Below are 17,201 nucleotides of genomic sequence, written 5' to 3'. Positions count from 1 at the left end.
GCTATTTAGGTATGGATGCAAAGGCAGTGTGATTTATTCCAGTAATTTTGCAAGCTTTATCATCAATTTCACTATATTTCTCTGTATAGTCATTTGCATGCTGATTTTGACATGGCCTTATCACTGCTAATCCTTCTAGAGGTTTGTGTCCTCCCGTGACCTCCCGTTTGCCATTGTACTTTGGTCAGTTTTCCAAATGTGATCTAAGTATATTAAGTGTATTAAGACTAGTACTTTGGACACATCTCGAACACTTGGAGCAAATTCTACAGTTGAAAAGAATTGACCCACGAAATACCATAATCCCAGTGTTTTAAGGACTTTAGACTTATTCAGTAGAAGATTCCTCCGTGTGTTTGTCTTCCACACCATCTGCAGGGCCTGCCTGAAGCGTTAACATACAGAATTCAAAGCAGCAGTAAAGGCTTAAGTGTTGGCGAGAGGCTTGCACAGACTCAAGTTAATTATTACATATGCTTAAAGATGAGGGAGTGTCGCGTAAAATGATTAGTACTCTTCAAGCGAACTGTCTAGATGTTCAATGGCCCAGACACTAAGAGAGCATGCAAATAAAAGCGATAAACAGCCAGGGTTGGTATCAGGAAGTTGCAGTGAATGAGGAAAAATACGCTGAAGTTCCTCTTTCTGTAGCTGCGAGGATCCAGTCCAGTTTGACCAGAGCGTGGCACGGTGTGCTTCGTCTACTTTGGCCGAGTAAATGCTTCAGAATACATACACTTGACATTCGACAGGTACGTTGTTTTATGCCTCCTAAATAACTTTTCTTCAGGTATGAAGGCTTGCATACATTTTCTAGAATTTGTCAACCTGTTGCGTTTATGTGAGAAACCACTAATTAAATCTTTAAGGACAGAAAACTGCTAGTGAGCCATTTCCGACTGATATCAGAAGATATCGCACCGTGGGGATATTCAGCGCTTTTGATTAGAAAGTCCTAGATGAAATCTTTTTTTCTTTTAATGATTTCATGGTTTCTCGTGGCTATATATAATTGAGAGATACACTAGGCGTAGCGTAATGTAGCGTTTTGGTTTTACACATGAAGGGGAAAACCCGCCCGATTTTCCTGGTACCCCTTAAGGTCCAGTGGGTACTGGATGGCTCATGGTCAGCTTCTGAAGGTTGTGGACGATATTAGGCATATGACAACACCGTTACACTTCATATCACTTATGTTTGATTTATGTTGTTCAAAAGAATAATCCATTACATTCCGCTGAGTTGTATTTAAAGCACACTCATAGATTCTAGAGCAAGTTCTCTAGCACAAGGTGAGTTGCTCAAAAACTCGGGAGGAAGTGGTCGAGTAGAGCAAACGGCCAGTGACAGTATCGTGTTTAAAAGCTGGTTGATTTAAAAAGTGTTTTCTGTTGTTTTAAGATCATCAGCATACTAAATGATCTAAGGTTGTTCTTGCATTTGGATGTCTAAAATAGAACATGTAAAACACAATATCTAGAACAGCTGGCCCAAACCCAACGTTATCCAGCAGTGACCACAACGCACACTATTTTGTTTTTTATATTTGAGGTGATGGATCAGTCACTGTCAACAGCACGGTATACACACTCCCTACACACGTGTATAGCCCGTATTGTTTTAATGCATGACACATGATGGCAGGCATTCCTGTAATTCACGTTTTAATGACGCATAATGATTAATGCCGAATAGCAGAGTAGGGCCTGGCTTGCGGTACACCCGCTCAGTATTTCCTTACTGGATCTATTGAACGTTCAGCGATCAAAGCAGATATTTCGTGATAGCCTAATGTAAAGTCAACGAAATCAAAGACTCAATTAACTGATGATCACACTTCGACAGCAGTTCCGCACTAACAAGGTGCTTAGGTGGTAGGTTTTTCTTTTTGCTAGTGACTGTTTAAGGGTGCTATCTGGTCGCTTTGAACTCAACCATGTCTCGGGAGACTTGAAAAGTTTCGATTAAATTTGCTATCACATCTCCTGATTCCTGATGAGCACAGGCCTGTATCTTGCTGCTTTTATGTCGTCACCCTGACCCACTTGTACCCCGGACACCGTGGTGAGAGTGCGCAGAAAACCAGAAACGCAAGCGAGCGCCGTAGCCTTTTACGCGCAGTCGCTACGCTTTTGCGCTTTCTGTTCTCCTCTGTGTTTCTCATGTCGAGGCAGAAAAGCTGCACAGAAGATGGTCGAAGGAGGAAGTGTGAAGCGTCTGTGTCCTCCCTGCCGCCTCACGCTAATCTGGCCGCATAGCCCAGCGACCGACTTCCTGCAGACGTCTAAAAATACAGCCGCGGTTCTCGGGCAGGACACTGCAGCAGCAGCAGCGAGCGGGATGCGCTTTCCCTGGCTCCCAGTAGTTGTCTCTAGATGCGAGGACCGGGGCAGAGCCAACCATAAGACGAAATTAACACTTGTGGGGTGGGTGGGGGGGGTCACCTTACAAACAAAGGTCCAGCTAAGGTAGCGAGTATGTATTCTTCTATTGCTGAGAGACCACTAAAAATCTCGGCTACTTGAACCGTAATAGATGGCTCAGCTAGACCCACAGCAGCGGATCTAAGGGCTGCAAGTCCTTCACGGTAAATTGCTGAGCCGGTTACAACGCCAAATGAGCACTGACTGCGTTTAAAGTGGTGTGTTCAGGCACGTCTTTGAGCATGAATCACGTCTACAGCTGAGCTATCAAAGTTTTTCTTGATTCATTTAACAATTGCTGTATTGTTTTATGTGTAATAGGCTTTCTCTGATCCGAAAGCCACATGCAGACACCAAACATCGCTTAAGCTATTTCTTTTTTATCCTTAGTAAACTAAACTGCTTTAGCATTCATTGGTTACTGTTTTATAAAATATATTTTTTAAAGCATGGCAATGATTTCTCAAAAATAAAAAGGTACAAAGGTTTCTTTGAATAAAGGAGGACATTTTTGTTTCGTTTCAACTCTTGGGTGAAATAGCTGTCCCATGCTGTGGGATGCTTGGCTTTCAGTAAGTGGATTAAATATCCACCAAAACAGGAAAAAAAAAAAAAAACCTGACACCCTTGGTAGCGGCGGGTTGAAGCGTCGGGAGTTTCCTTTACCTAATCTTGAAGTTATGGTTTAGCCATAGATGTTTATTGTGCTATTGAAGATTAATACATGTGAGGTCACCTTTTCTGGAATGTGCCAGGTTCATATTAGTTACTGATTGAACAGATGAAGGGACAGAGGGCCCAGGTGTAACCCTTTTTGTGTTTTCATGCATGACATTTTGAGTCCCTGCCACTGAACATATTACACCTCAAATTACTTTTAGAACTTCCTGGTATATTTCCAGATATTGCTTTGCTTTCTGAACATTATATAAAAGAACATTGACGTTATGGACTAAACACTGATGTGTGTCTTGACATAAACTAATTGGCACCACAGAATCACGGTCTCCCTCCTTTTACTCTCTGTTGTCCATGTTTATTGGTGGAATAACAGAATTAGTTTTAATAGTGTCACTTCTTCAAGGTACTCCATTAAACCTCTCAGCTGACTTTGTGTGTAGTGTTAAATTTACTCCTTGAAGGTGAAAGGTGGTGGTGTAAACATAACGGAGGGGGTATCGTTTTGACTCGGCTGAGCCATTTATGATGGTTGTAGGAAGTTTTCGCCACTTTCTCTGACCTCTGTTACGTATCGCTCCTGTCCCGCCATGAACGCTGTGTTTTGTCTGTCCCTTGCAGGAATCATGGGTTGTAAAAAATCCAAGCTCGGAGAAGGCCAGAAGGGCGGCATGCTTGATGTAAAGAAATGTGACCCTGTACGTACCGACAAAACTGTATATGTGAGAGATCCAACCTCCCCTAAACCACACACTATAGTAAGTAGTAGAGTCAGGCTGGAAAAAATAACCCACACAAAGTCACATGTGACTAACACTTCTAGAGGGCAATTTATTTGAATTGCTTTGTTATGGTCAGAGAAGGGTGTCAATAGAATTTAGATTTTTTTTTTTTTTAGATATTTTAAATAGAATTTAGAATGTGTTTCTCTGTTACCTGTGCACAGAAATGCCTTTAAGGACCTCTGATTTCTATGTCAAATAGTCATTTCTTGGTTTTTCCTTTGCAGAATAATTCTCCGTCAGGACTTCTGCCTGGTCAGATGTTCCAAAAAATGGAAGGTATGCTCAAAGTATAGTCCTCTGTCTGTAATTCGTCTTGAAGGTGCATGCACATGCTATAAAACCCTCTGTGCCTTCCCTCCACAGAGCAAAAAGAGTCCGGCAAAATAGTCATTGCTTTGTTCCCGTACGAGGCCATGCACCCCGACGATCTGGAGTTTAAAAAGGGGGAGAAGATGCATGTTCTTGAAGAGTGAGTGCACACCTTCCGGCCTGTTAAGCCCGCAGTGTTCTGGGTACCTCTGTGTGCAAAGCATCGCCTTATGCTCCTCTGTTGCCTTGATTTTCCTGCACTTTCACAGGCATGGGGAATGGTGGAAGGCGAAGTCTCTGAGCACAAAGAAGGAAGGGTTCATTCCCTCCAATTATGTAGCCCAGGCTGACACCATGGAGACAGAAGCGTGAGTGCACTAGAACACGACTGGGCATTGACTCGCGCGGGATTTGGGCGCGATCTCCGCCGGCAGGTTTGCACGTTAAAGCACGGGGAGAAACAAATCCCTTTCCTTGTTTTTCAGGTGGTTCTTCAAGGATATCACGAGGAAAGACGCAGAAAGACAACTGTTGGCGCCTGCCAACAAACCTGGCTCGTACCTAATACGAGAGAGTGAAACATCCAAAGGTTTATAGCTTACCGTATCCATCATTTCCTAAAAGAAAATGCCAGACTAGTTCCTTAAATGTTTCAATGATGCTAATCTGCAGAACTGCATGCTGGTTTTGTGTTAACATAACAAGGGCTGGATCTCTCATGCATTTCTGTTGCATTTGTCCACTTATGGGCACAAGGACCTTTTCACTATCAGCATATATTTGCTCTAATAAGAGGTGTATAACATTCCTTTACAGGAAGCTACTCCCTGTCCATCCGAGATGTGGGTCCTCAGGGTTCAGATGTTGTCAAGCATTACAAGATCCGCAGTCTGGACAATGGCGGCTACTACATTTCCCCCAAAATCACATTCTCTGATATCATCAAAATGATAAACCATTACCACAGTAGGTTTCACGGAAAAAAAAACAAACCAGAAAAAAACAAAACAAAACAAAACCCAGGAGTACCTTTATAAAATACCTCTTAATTCAGAGTCAAAAATGAAGACTTGAGTTAATCACATGTTTATGTAGTGTTGATCATTTTACTTAATGAAGTCACAGTGGTCCAGGTTTCTTGTGTGTGATTAAGTGTGCCTTTGTGTGTGTGTGTGTGTGTGTGTGTGTGTGTGTGCACGCGCACGCCCACCCGCCCACGTGTGCTCCTCACACAGAGCAATCCGATGGGCTATGTCGTAAACTAGAGAGACCCTGCGAAAAGCCAAAAGCCCAGAAGCCATGGGACAAAGATGCCTGGGAGATCTCCAAAGAGTCCATCAAGATGGTGAGGAAGCTTGGAGCCGGACAGTTTGGGGAGGTTTGGATGGGTGAGTGCGAGAGACACCAACACTGACATAATCAAGTGCAGCAAATATTCAGGTTAAGAGAACTCCTTATGGAAAATGGCTTTATTTCCATGTTCTTCATTTGGATGTCACAAACAACGTCCTGTTTGTTCACTTAAGGTTATTTAACCATGGTTTTGAACGCCATACATCAAGCAATCGAACTCTGAACCATTTAATCTGGGTTTATTTTTAAACAGTCCAACATATTCAAACAAGTCGAGTGAATTCATTCTTGTTTTTCCTAGATGTGACAGCATACTCTGTATTTGCCTGCTTTGTGACTTTAGGTTTTCAGAAAGGTTTCACACGCATGACTTACTGTTTGAAGTCTAGCAGCGATTATTAGCGGTAGATGGACATCAGATTTACCGCAAACGGCCATGGGTCTGCGTGGGCCGAACGCAGGCGCACCCGAGCGCCCTTATCGGGTTCGTGAGAGAGGGAAGCTGTTGGATGGATTTGCCTCGGATGCCGTTGTTATTCATGCAGTTCCTTCCTGCTTGGCATTCACGGTGAATTACAGGAAGTGGTTGACTTTGGAGATATACAAATGGAGTGGAGGCCACTGTGCCTTCAAGCTTGTTTCCTCACCTTGCTGTGAGCGTGTTGCACCTACCGTGCGTGCAATGGCCGACACGGCGGCAGGTTCCTTCCGTCCCGCAGAGCCGGCGCTCCCTCTGCACCCCACCGTGCCGTCACCGCCCACTTTTCCTGTCTTCTGCGCTGGGCTCGCGTTGCCGGTAACGTGATGTCGACTAGGGCATCAGGAGAGATGGACTCTCCGGTGCAATTACTTTGGTCTCAAAGTCTGTTTCGGTTTCTGTGTGGTCTCCAGGGTTATGGGTGTCATGACAGTATTGTGAAATAGATATTTCTGTCTGTGTGTAAGGGGGTGGGAGAGAGCTTACTGTAAGCAGAGACCCATAAACATGGTCCAGGGGCAATTGTTCAGAATTATACAGACCGAAAGAGGAAAGGAGCGCGTACAAGTTTGCAGTTCTTGTGTCTTTGCTGAATCTGGCTATTCTGTGTCACAAGGTTTCGATACACAGGAATTCTCCATCTGAGGTCAGCAATTCTTCGCTTCTTGTCTGTGGCTCAGTGCCAGGACCTGTTGACTGGAGATGCACTTTATGTTTTGCAGCCTTCTACAACAACAGCACCAAAGTGGCTGTAAAAACCCTGAAGCCGGGCACCATGTCCGTGGAAGCTTTCCTTGAGGAGGCCAACCTAATGAAGACCTTGCAGCACGACCGCCTGGTGCGCCTGTATGCCGTGGTCACCAAGTCCGAACCCATCTACATCATCACTGAGTTCATGGCCAATGGTATGGCAAGCATGGCGCGGTGGACAATGAAACTTCTGTTCACAATACATCCGGGGTGCTTTATCAGGACGTCGTGGTACTCCTGGGAAATTCAAAATTGGCATAAGTAAACAGGTTTATGCAGTGTTCTGTTTTATATCTAAATTAACCAGATGTCATCAAAGGGAACCATCATGGTATCACAATGTAAACATTTACTTATGCCAAATTGTCACTGTTTCAACGGAGTGTGTCTGCTCTGCCTCTTTGAATTATGCTGCCGTAACACACCGCTGTCCTTTACTGTGTGTGTGTGTGTGTGTGTGTGTGTGTGTGTGTGTGTGTGTGTGTGTGTGTGTATGTGTGTGTGTATGTGTGTGTGTATGTGTGTGTGTATGTGTGTGTGTATGTGTGTGTGTGTGTGTGTGTGTGTGTGTGTGTGTGTGTGTGTGTATGTGTGTGTGTGTGTGTGTGTGTGTGTGTGTGTGTGTGTGTATCTCCTACCACATCCCCCACCTTCTAAGTGAATATTTTCTCCTTTTTTCTAGGGAGCTTGTTGGACTTCTTGAAAAGTGAAGCCGGTTCTAAATTACAACTTCCTAAGCTCATCGATTTCTCAGCTCAGGTAAAAGAATCCCTGATCTGAAGGGCGTACACATGTATGTCCGTTCTTCTCCTTTTCTGGTGTGTTGTAACAGCAGGCCTCTGGGTGGTGTTGGGGGTTTTGCCTATTTAAAAAAAAACCAAAAAAAAAAACACTATTTGGAAACTGGTGCTGATGTCACTTTTTCCATTGCTTGAAGAGAAAGAGGAACTGTAACTCTGATTATGTTTCAGCCACTGTCTTCACTAGCACCGAATATTGCATGCAATTTCTTTTTAAAAATTTGTCAATTGATGTGAAATAAAGTCCACAGTCGTGAAACTTAAGTCGTGAGTTAAATACCACAAGGATTTAAGAGGTATGCTGAAAAGGACTGTTAACTGAGAGAACTAGGAAGGTTTTTTAAAATAATTATTAGTCACAGTTTACAGGAAAAGCCAGCACTACAGAGTCAAAGAGTAATGACTCAATAATATTAAGAGGGACAGATTCAGAGAACCGTATTCAAAAATCTTACCTTTCTGTCCAATTCCTACATCCTTTTTTCTGAATATGAAAGAAGACACAGATAGAGAAGTGATACCCTATTTTCGTCTGTGTGCGGACAATGCTACTGCATGAGCTCAGCTAAAATTGAACAAGTTCGCTTATCCCAGAAGCTGGTTTCACGACATCTCCGATTTCAGTCCTCAGCTGTCAGACCTTCTGGCCCTTTGACAAGGGGATGCTGGGAGATGCTGACTTGTTTGTTTTCGTATGGTGCTTTATGTGATATGCTGGGTATGTGCAGATAGCAGAGGGCATGGCCTATATTGAGAAGAAGAATTACATCCACCGAGACCTTAGGGCGGCCAACGTGCTGGTGTCTGAGAGCCTGCTGTGCAAAATAGCCGATTTCGGCTTGGCTCGAGTGATCGAGGACGACCAGTACACAGCCAGGGAAGGTGGGTGTGGCCTCCTCTCCTCGTGTCTTGTGCCAGAAAGGATGGATGTTAGAGGTCATGAACTTGAGAATAGCTTACACCACTCAGTTTTGTCCAGGTAGTGCAGGTTATTCTCAGGTTCATGACCTCACCATTTTTCACAGCTTGGAAAAACATGTGACCTGCGTCATAGCAAAGAGGATTCCCTCCCCCCTCCCTCTGTGTACTGAACACAGAAGACATACAGTAACTGTGTGTTACAGTGTCCAATACCTGTGCATTGCAGGAGCCAAGTTCCCCATCAAATGGACAGCTCCAGAAGCCATCAATTATGGTTCCTTCACAATCAAATCAGATATGTGGTCTTTTGGGATCCTACTCTACGAAATTATAACGTATGGAAAAATCCCATATCCAGGTACAGTCGTTTGGCTTTGACGCTGTCTCAATTACATACAAATATACTAAATGTTTTTTTAGTTGGTAACACGAGCCGTGAATCAATGATGACAAATTTCACATTTAATGCTCGCATCTCCATCTGCTGGTGAAAAGATTAAATAAACCAAATGAAATGATGACAGAGAGCCACAGTATATCACGTCATTCGTTTCATTCATTAGCATCACACATCAGTGTTCAGTAATGCTCACATCAGTTTCCTGTGCTACTACTTTTGCTCAATCAATGTACTTGATAGAAAAGAAACACATTTGTGTGTGTGTGTGTGTGTGTGTGTGTGTGTGTTTTAAGATGATATTATTGAGGATTTACCCATAGCCCTGTCTTGCGATTCTCTCTGCAGGAATGAGTAACGTTGAGGTCATGAACTCAGTTCAGCGTGGCTACCGGATGCCCTGTCCTGAAAACTGCCCCACTGAACTCTATGATATTATGACCACCTGCTGGAAAAACAAGCCAGAAGATCGGCCCACGTTCGACTACATCCAGAGCGTACTGGATGATTTCTACACCGCCACTGAGGGGCAGTACCAGCAGCAACCATGAAGGGACAGTGTCACAGTCATTTATAGTTCATAGTTATTAAATCATAGTTTATGATCATTAGAAGAGCAGTGATGCAGCTGAAGCCATGTATACATGTAAATACGATTAATATTTGCTACCATCTGCTTGCTTATTTTAAGCAAGATCAAAATGTTTCTTCAAATTGAAGTTTTATTTGCTTCACTGTAAAAGTATGCTTCATATATGTTGTGCTAATTTCATTTAATGTATTTTTAATTTTTAGTTTTAGTGACCGCATTTATAAATTACCAATAATTATACTACAGAAGAAGCCCATCCAATGAAGCCATTTGGTTGACATAATAAATTATTAAGTTTAGAAATCACATTTGACTGTACAGTGGGTCATATATTTTAATAGTGAGAAAAATACTTTATATGTAAATTGTGGCACAAATGTTGTTACAGTATTTGTAACAATGTATAGTAGTCTAGCATGAACAAGAAACACTGCCCATCTCCTTATCCCTTATCTTGTCTCCTATGATCATTTCCACATGTAGCTTTTAGTTTAAAAGTAAAGTACATTGCGCCTTTCTCCAAGGCTCTCGCTGACATTGTTAAAAAAAAAAAAAAAAAAAAAAGGAACCATGAGAGTAAAGTTGAAGGAAATTGTAAGTTGCCTAACAAGGGTTGTGTTATTGTTTGGAACCTGAAGCGTTTACTCTTATCTTCTTTACATTTAGGAGCAAACATTGTTAATAACATCACCCATTACACATAAATGTTTATTTTTAGAAATAGCACACTCTTTCATTTACATTGTTTGTACATTTGTACAATTGATTAACAATGATCCAGACTACTTCAAAATCTGTGTTCAACTGAAATGTAAAAAAGAGATTTAAATTAAAATTCTAAAAAGTAGTTATTGAAATGTATTCCAAATTGCCAAGCATTGGTAACAGCTGTGAACATCGTGAGTCTAGCGAGACTTCTAGTTATAATAACGAGTCAAGTTCTGTCAAAATAAAGGGCCCGATGATTTTTTTTAAAAGTAGAAAACATATAAACAAAAAATAATAATAGCACTGTTGTCTATGATTATTTCTTAGCGCCTCAGTCTGTTTTCGAAAAAAAACGCAAAACATTAAAGCCTTTTAAAAATATATCTTGATAATAGATAATAATATTTCATTGCAAAACTTCCTTTCCTAAATCACTAATTTGAGTTCTATATTGCTAAAATTATATATTGCTATAGTTCTATATTGCTAAAATTCATACTTTTTATTTGCACTTTATTAAAGTAATATATAGTCAACTCATAATTGCTGCCTGTTAGCATTAGATTGACTAATATGTTCTATAAGCAAAATACCAAAAAAAAATACAAAAAATAAATAAATAAAAATGCGGAGTTTACCTTTAATTATCTAGCTAGTCAGTACAGTTAAAACAGCACATTAACATACTTTGTCTTGCTTAAAATTCACTGTTGCTTAATTCGAATGCCCTTTCTTTCTTTCTTTCTTTCTTTCTTTCTTTCTTTCTGCATGTATGTATGTATGTATGTATGTATGTATGTATGTATGTATGCATGCATTTATGCATGTATAACCGTTCCCTTGAAGGCTTTAATTTGAAGGAAACGTCATATGCTTTTCCAGCAACTGTTGCTCATTTCACAGCGCTGATCACAAACCTGACTGAACCGCCTATCTGCGGTCATGTGACCATTTCAAGATGGCCGCGCCCTTGCCCTTGTAGTCGTGAGGCGGATAGTTTGTGTAATTACAGCCAGATCCTCCACGTAGAGTTGTCCGTACTCTCGAAACAAGACATCTCATTCTTCCGACCCGTCCACTAGCTTAACATCATGGACAAGGACAATCTTATTCTGTAAGTTTTCTTTTTTTCACAGTTTCCAGGCTTTGATCCTTTGCATTCGAACGGAATTTAAGTCTATAAACAGGTCTGCGGGCAGTAATGTGACAGGTTTAATACATTAAGACTAATTCATTCATTTGCCAACTTTTAAGTATTATTACTTAAGTCTGTTTTGTAACTGGAAGATGAAACAACTCCCTTATCCACAGAGGTGTAACTCTGTTTTCTAGCTAACTGTCTAGATGTGATCATGATAGCTAAACCCTTGAGATAAAGAACTTCAGCCAAAGACGTTACAATTCCATGGCTTAGACATGTATTAACAAGTAGTTTCTCCAGATTCAATTACATTTCAAATCTTTCAAATCCAAAATGTGAGCCATTGCATTACTCCTGTAGGTTGCATTCTTGCTCATATTGAGTTTAGCTCTTTCCACAGATGTGCTTTGGTGTCAACATGCCATGAAGTAACACTTTCATGAAGTAGACCGTTATTCCTTTGTTGTCAGGAGGGCTTATCTTCTCTGTGCACGTGTTCTCTTTCTAAGAAGGAAAGGGTGGGACGTTTGAATCGGGATGATAAAAGAGGCGTCGGCCTGTAGTGCTGTTAAACTGTCGGGCTTCATCAAAGATCAGCCTGAGATTGGTTGACCGGCCGATGATGGTATGCGCATTCTCAGTAACGTTGCTTACCTCTGTAGCCCAAAGGACTTTCCTGAACTCACCAATGACACGTTCTTGCGAGCAGCGCACGGCGAGGAAGTTGAGCACGTTCCGGTCTGGTGTATGCGACAAGCCGGTCGCTACCTGCCAGGTCGGTGTGCCAAAGCATAGTGTACCAGTTTAGGACCTCCTCACTTACGCCATCTCTCTTGAACACAATAGCTAATGCATTCATGTGTGAGTAGTGCAGTGTGTGGTGTCACCGTTTATGCGGATGTGTCTCAATCCACATTAACCCCCCATAGAATTTAGGGAATCCAGAGCAGGGAAAGATTTCTTCGAGACTTGCCGCTCCCCTGAAGCCTGCTGTGAGCTTACGTTACAGGTGGGTGGCACCAGATGGGCAGAACTGTCTTTCACTGGGCCAGCCAGACTTGGCACACAGAAAGACAAGTGTTTCTTTTGCCATAGCCGCTGAGACGTTTTCCTCTCGATGCTGCAATCATCTTTTCGGACATCCTGGTAGTGCCGCAGGTAAGAAGTCTCTGAGCCCTGTCCTCCGAGCATGGAGCGACTCGACCACACCCAACGCATTTCTGAATTCAGATCGCGTCGGACGGGAGCAAGCCATAGTGTGTTTGTGTTTACTGTGGTTTTTGCATGCTTGCGCACGGCTCTGTCCCCAGGCCTTGGGCATGGACGTCCAGATGACTCCAGGAAAGGGTCCCACATTCCAGGAGCCGCTGAAGGAGCCTGAGGACCTGCAGAGGCTCCGGGCCAAAGTGGATGTGGACGCTGAGCTCGGATACGTCTTCAGGGCCATCACACTGACCCGGCACAAGCTGGAGGGCAAAGTCCCTCTCATCGGCTTCAGCGGCGCACCGGTGAGACTAGGACCGCACTAGATCAGCCGTGCGCTTGATAAAGTTCATGCAGCTGCTTGCACTACAGACCACTTTGGGTAAGACGTCACAGTGGCATCACTTTCGGATGTGCAATAGATGGTTTTTTTGGATGCCAAAATAGGAAGAGAAAAACATATGACCTCCATTTATATAAAATGCCATCATTGAAGACACCCTATGAGCAAAATGCATACATTTATGGTGCAAGATTTAAAATGGACATGTTGTTTTAGTGCTTTAGCCCTATATTAGCCTTACAGCATGAAATAATATTTAGAACTTTAACTAGAAAAAGCATTTTAACATGCACCTAGCAGCAGTAGTTCTAGTGATGTACATTGTTTTAGTATAATTAAACAATGACACAGAGTTAATAGTTATCCAGCCACACGAATGCAGTTCGCCGCTAGTATATGGTTTGATTTGATTTTATATGTGCAGCTGCGTTCTGTGTCCTTGTCTTTGGCTAGGCAGAACGTCGATAATGCACAAATAAAACATCCAACAAATCTCAGTATTCAAGGTCCTAGACGTGACCCCAAATGATAAAGTTGTGTGTGAGAAGATGTATAATTTGGGATTTTCTTTCCTAGATTTTTGTTATTCTTGCTGATCATGACAGACTGAGTGGTTGATTACCACTCGAGTATGACAACCAGTTTTCTGCTGGGAAACCATTAAAATAACTGGAGAAGGCATCCGGATGATTCCTATTCCTATATTCGAACACTTGACACAGCACTCAATTTCTGCCACAAATTAGGCTCTACCCATAAAAGATGTAATCTCTGTGTTCAAACACCAAAATGGTCTATAGGGGTTCATTTTATCTAGTGGCAACACTCTACCAGTACATCTACATATCCAGTAGATAAATCAATAGAACTGCTACAAATTTTAAGTTTTAATGTCTGTATCCTGGGTTTAATGGATTCAAGAGGAGGCCTATAAACTTGACTTCAGCAACAGTGCTGGTTCAGTCATAATGACCACAATCTGGCCGTTCCACAGTGGACTCTGATGTCCTACATGATCGAGGGAGGTGGTTCTGTCACCCAGTCCAAGGCAAAGCGCTGGTTGTACAGGCATCCAGAGGCCAGCCACAGGCTCCTCCAGCTCCTCACGGACGTCATCGTCGAGTACCTGCTGGGCCAGGTGAAGGCAGGCGCACAGGTAAGGGTCGAGAGAGACTCCCCAGGTGGGAGATTCTTTTGGCACTTTTTTTTTGTGTGTCAACTTGGAACTTTAAAGGAACTTTTGTTTTTTTTGTTTGTTTTTTTTTTTAACAAAAAATGCCACAATTTGTAGTTGTGAATGAAGGCAGTAGTGGCTAGTTAGCAATATGCTAACAGTTTATAGTAGTAATTATTAATTACCATATTGAATTGGGTGAAGTTTCTTTACTATGTAAAGTATTGTTTGGATGGGATTATCTTTGTAAACATAGCTCTGAAGAACATTTTTCCACAAGATTTATATAATGTTTATAACCGAATCACACAGGAGTTTTTAAAAATCTGTATAAATGACAAAGAAATGAACTAGGAGACTTGGATTTGGGATAAATTCCTTTTTCACTCATCTTTAATCCCACAAACATTGAATGTGTTATTTAATATAACTGTTTATAGTAGCAATAACTTGGGTTTGAAGCTGAACACATTGCATACATGTAGCTGAACGTGCTAGAAGCTCCTGAGACAAAGCCACTGCCCCTTTGTCTGAATGGCAATGTTGTGCGTTGTACGCTTGGGGCCAATTTGAGTGACCATGGTTGAGAAGACCCACACAAACTCCTTTTCCCCAGGTCCCGATGGAATATTTACTGACATGGCAGTTTGTGCGAGATTTTTTCAAAAGGGATTATTTCTAAGGGTTGTTTTAGAGTAGGTTTAAAAATGTACCAGAATCTACTGATGCAGGAGCACGCAGTCTGTCAAAATAACTGATGTGGTGCAATCAGACGGGATTAAAATCGCAGGTAAACTATCAGAACTGTGCTTAACACTCTTATATGACTGTGGAAACACGCTTGTGTGCGTGTGTGCATGTATGTATGTATGTGCGTGCGTGTGTATGTGTGTGTGCGTGTGTATGTGTGTGCGTGCATGCGTGTGTCAGGCCCTGCAGGTGTTCGAGTCCCACGCTGGCTGCCTGGGCCCGGTGCAGTTTAAAGAGTTTGCACTGCCTTACCTGCGGGACATTGCGATGCGGGTGAAGGGCAAGCTGAAGGAGTCTGGCCTGGATAACGTGCCTATGGTACGTAAGGGCGGCCGCTCTGTGGATCACCAAGGATTCACTCCGCCACCCCGCAGCTGCTAAAGCCTGAATGAAGTTCAACTTTGTACAGTTTCTCTTCTGCACCAGAATTGTCACTCCCAGCGTCATTCACAGCTCTTGTGTCTGTCAGTTTAACTAAATACTGAAAATCAATAGCATTAGTGCATGTATATGTATTAGACATCTACAGTACCTATTTCAAATGTGATGCAAAAGAGTGCAGTGTTGGTAACCTTGCAGTAAATGAATTTTTAAAAAGGCACTTGCTAAAATGTACCAATAGGTGTCAGCAACGGATAATTGTTGCAGTGTTTTTCTGCCTGGATCAGATTGTGTTTGCAAAGGATGGCCACTACGCCCTGGAAGACCTCTCTCAGTCCTATTATGAGGTGGTAGGTTTGGACTGGACCATTGATCCATGCTTGGCACGGTGAGTCCTCCCCATCTTAAGTGGTGCTCCATGGTACCTCCTAAACAGTGTTTGCTTATTCATTTTTTTATTTTTTTATTTATTTATTTATTTTTGCTATTTGTCCTGTTATGTTGATTTACAGTAAGAGAACAGGAGGGAGTGTCAGTCTCCAGGGCAACATGGACCCCTGTGCACTCTACGCCACTAAAGTAAGCACTCAGACACGCAGCCATTTCCGCTAATTAAAGCTACCCTGTCGGGGGTCAGGCCATGACCCCATTTTAGGCTAGTGGTAGCTAGCTATATTTCTTCCATATTAAAGAGATTATTTCTTATTGCATTATCTTGGCCTTAAAGGGTCATTTGCCTTTTTTAGTATCATTTTAAAGCATTTTGCATAGTGTTTCATCTGAGGGCAGGTGCCATGGCTTACGGTTAGCATTATTAAAACACACAAATATATAAAACACACATATATAATTATACACACAGGAACGTTTTGTTGTTGCTGTGCGTGTGTGTTCAGGAGCGCATTTCCGAGATAGTGAAGCGCATGGTGGAGGCGTTCGGCACCAGGGGCTACATCGCCAACCTCGGCCATGGCCTGTACCCCGACATGGACCCCGAGAGCGTGGGCGCCTTCGTGGACGCTGTCCACACCCACTCCCGGCAGCTCGCCAAACGCGTCTAGTCGCTCGGCCGTGTTCGGCAAGCGCTCTGGGTCTTAGCCAAGCTGTTTTGTTTTGGGTTTTTTTTAATCCCACGTCCTTAGCTGCTCAGCAGTCAGTTATAGACAAAGCAATGATGACTGGCAAGAATGACGGAACCACTGAAGTGGGTTAGGAGCCGACCCCACTGACCCCACCTCTGGCTGCATCACAGTCATGAAACCGAGGGACCGTCTTAAGGCGGAGGCTGATCCAAAAAAGCTAACCTGACTAAAAGTAGATGAACAAGTTGGCATGAGCTCCTTTATTGTTAGCATTTTGGGTCAGCGCATCCCTTTAAGCACTACATATATATGGATGTTTTTATATTTAGCCAAATAAAAAATAAAGCCATTTAATAGCCTGTCTGGTCCCCCTGGGTAAAACTAACTTTATGCCGATGTTTTAAAGGTCTCTAGTGCTTAATCAAGTAATCTGTCCAAATTGATTCAGTTGCCTGTGTGTTAATGACAAACCTATTTACTGTGGTTTAAGGAAGAATTACAGCAGTGATTTTGAACACAGGTGCTCATACTACCGTGTGCAAGTGGATGAAATAATCCAAATGGCCTGCGTGGCCAAATGCATGAAGGCTGCTGGTTTTATCTCGGAGATGATGGGAACGCCATTCCGCGATGCATCATGTGACCCAGGGGTTGTTTTCAAGGACACCCTTGATCCAGAAAGCCAAGGTTGTAGAATGAATGGAATCTGGGAGCCCAACACATTTCCAGCATGTATGGGATTTGTATGCAGGCTTATATACACATATTGTGCATTTTGTTTTATGCATTTATTTTCTTGTCCTCAGAATGAGTCATGTCTCATTGTTTTTTTTGGTTTGTTTGTTTGTTTGTTTGTTTCCCTGACTTGGTCCGCAAAGCCAAGGAGAAATCCATTCTTCGTATTCTCCGGACTGGTCTATTGTCTCCTACAGA

At 42.5% G+C, this 17,201-nt stretch overlaps 2 protein-coding genes across 4 annotated transcripts; both read left to right on the top strand.

The window, feature by feature from the left end:
• The first annotated feature begins 573 nt into the window (after positions 1-573).
• lyn (LYN proto-oncogene, Src family tyrosine kinase) lies at positions 574-9,792 on the top strand. 3 transcript variants are annotated; one of them, XM_027001218.3, is made up of 13 exons: positions 581-752; positions 3,723-3,799; positions 4,111-4,162; positions 4,250-4,355; positions 4,465-4,563; positions 4,681-4,784; positions 5,012-5,161; positions 5,431-5,583; positions 6,749-6,931; positions 7,459-7,535; positions 8,305-8,458; positions 8,724-8,855; positions 9,243-9,792. In XM_027001218.3, exons 2-13 carry the CDS (start codon positions 3,728-3,730, stop codon positions 9,443-9,445), a joined length of 1,485 nt encoding a protein of 494 aa, XP_026857019.1. In that variant the 5' UTR covers positions 581-752; positions 3,723-3,727; the 3' UTR covers positions 9,446-9,792. The 3 variants fall into 3 exon arrangements, with proteins under 3 accessions (XP_081579059.1, XP_026857019.1, XP_026857017.1); XM_027001216.3 differs by having other exon boundaries at positions 583-752; positions 3,723-3,859; XM_081722933.1 differs by lacking the exon at positions 6,749-6,931 and having other exon boundaries at positions 574-752; positions 3,723-3,859.
• A 1,335-nt stretch (positions 9,793-11,127) lies between these two features.
• On the top strand, positions 11,128-16,629 carry urod (uroporphyrinogen decarboxylase). The gene is made up of 10 exons (XM_027001207.3): positions 11,128-11,308; positions 11,998-12,110; positions 12,265-12,344; positions 12,431-12,493; positions 12,646-12,843; positions 13,876-14,037; positions 14,986-15,123; positions 15,474-15,574; positions 15,699-15,765; positions 16,083-16,629. Exons 1-10 carry the CDS (start codon positions 11,286-11,288, stop codon positions 16,245-16,247), a joined length of 1,110 nt encoding a protein of 369 aa, XP_026857008.2. The 5' UTR covers positions 11,128-11,285; the 3' UTR covers positions 16,248-16,629.
• Positions 16,630-17,201: the final 572 nt, after the last annotated feature.

Source organism: Electrophorus electricus, chromosome 11, assembly GCF_041902795.1.
Source record: "Electrophorus electricus isolate QZ-2024a chromosome 11, ASM4190279v1, whole genome shotgun sequence".
Taxonomy (NCBI): domain Eukaryota; kingdom Metazoa; phylum Chordata; class Actinopteri; order Gymnotiformes; family Gymnotidae; genus Electrophorus; species Electrophorus electricus.
Note: the sequence above shows the minus strand (reverse complement) of the source record. Positions and strands in the feature narration are given on the sequence as shown.

Coding starts and splice junctions, on each gene's coding strand:
- lyn (XM_027001216.3), top strand. CDS start 3,728: ATGGGTTGTAAAAAATCCAAGCTCGGAGAAGGCCAGAAGGGCGGCATG. Junction 5,584..6,748: donor GTTTGGGGAGGTTTGGATGG/GTGAGTGCGAGA, acceptor TATGTTTTGCAG/CCTTCTACAACAACAGCACC. Junction 8,459..8,723: donor CCAGTACACAGCCAGGGAAG/GTGGGTGTGGCC, acceptor TGTGCATTGCAG/GAGCCAAGTTCCCCATCAAA.
- urod (XM_027001207.3), top strand. CDS start 11,286: ATGGACAAGGACAATCTTATTCT. Junction 12,345..12,430: donor GCTGTGAGCTTACGTTACAG/GTGGGTGGCACC, acceptor CTTTTGCCATAG/CCGCTGAGACGTTTTCCTCT. Junction 15,124..15,473: donor GCCTGGATAACGTGCCTATG/GTACGTAAGGGC, acceptor TGCCTGGATCAG/ATTGTGTTTGCAAAGGATGG.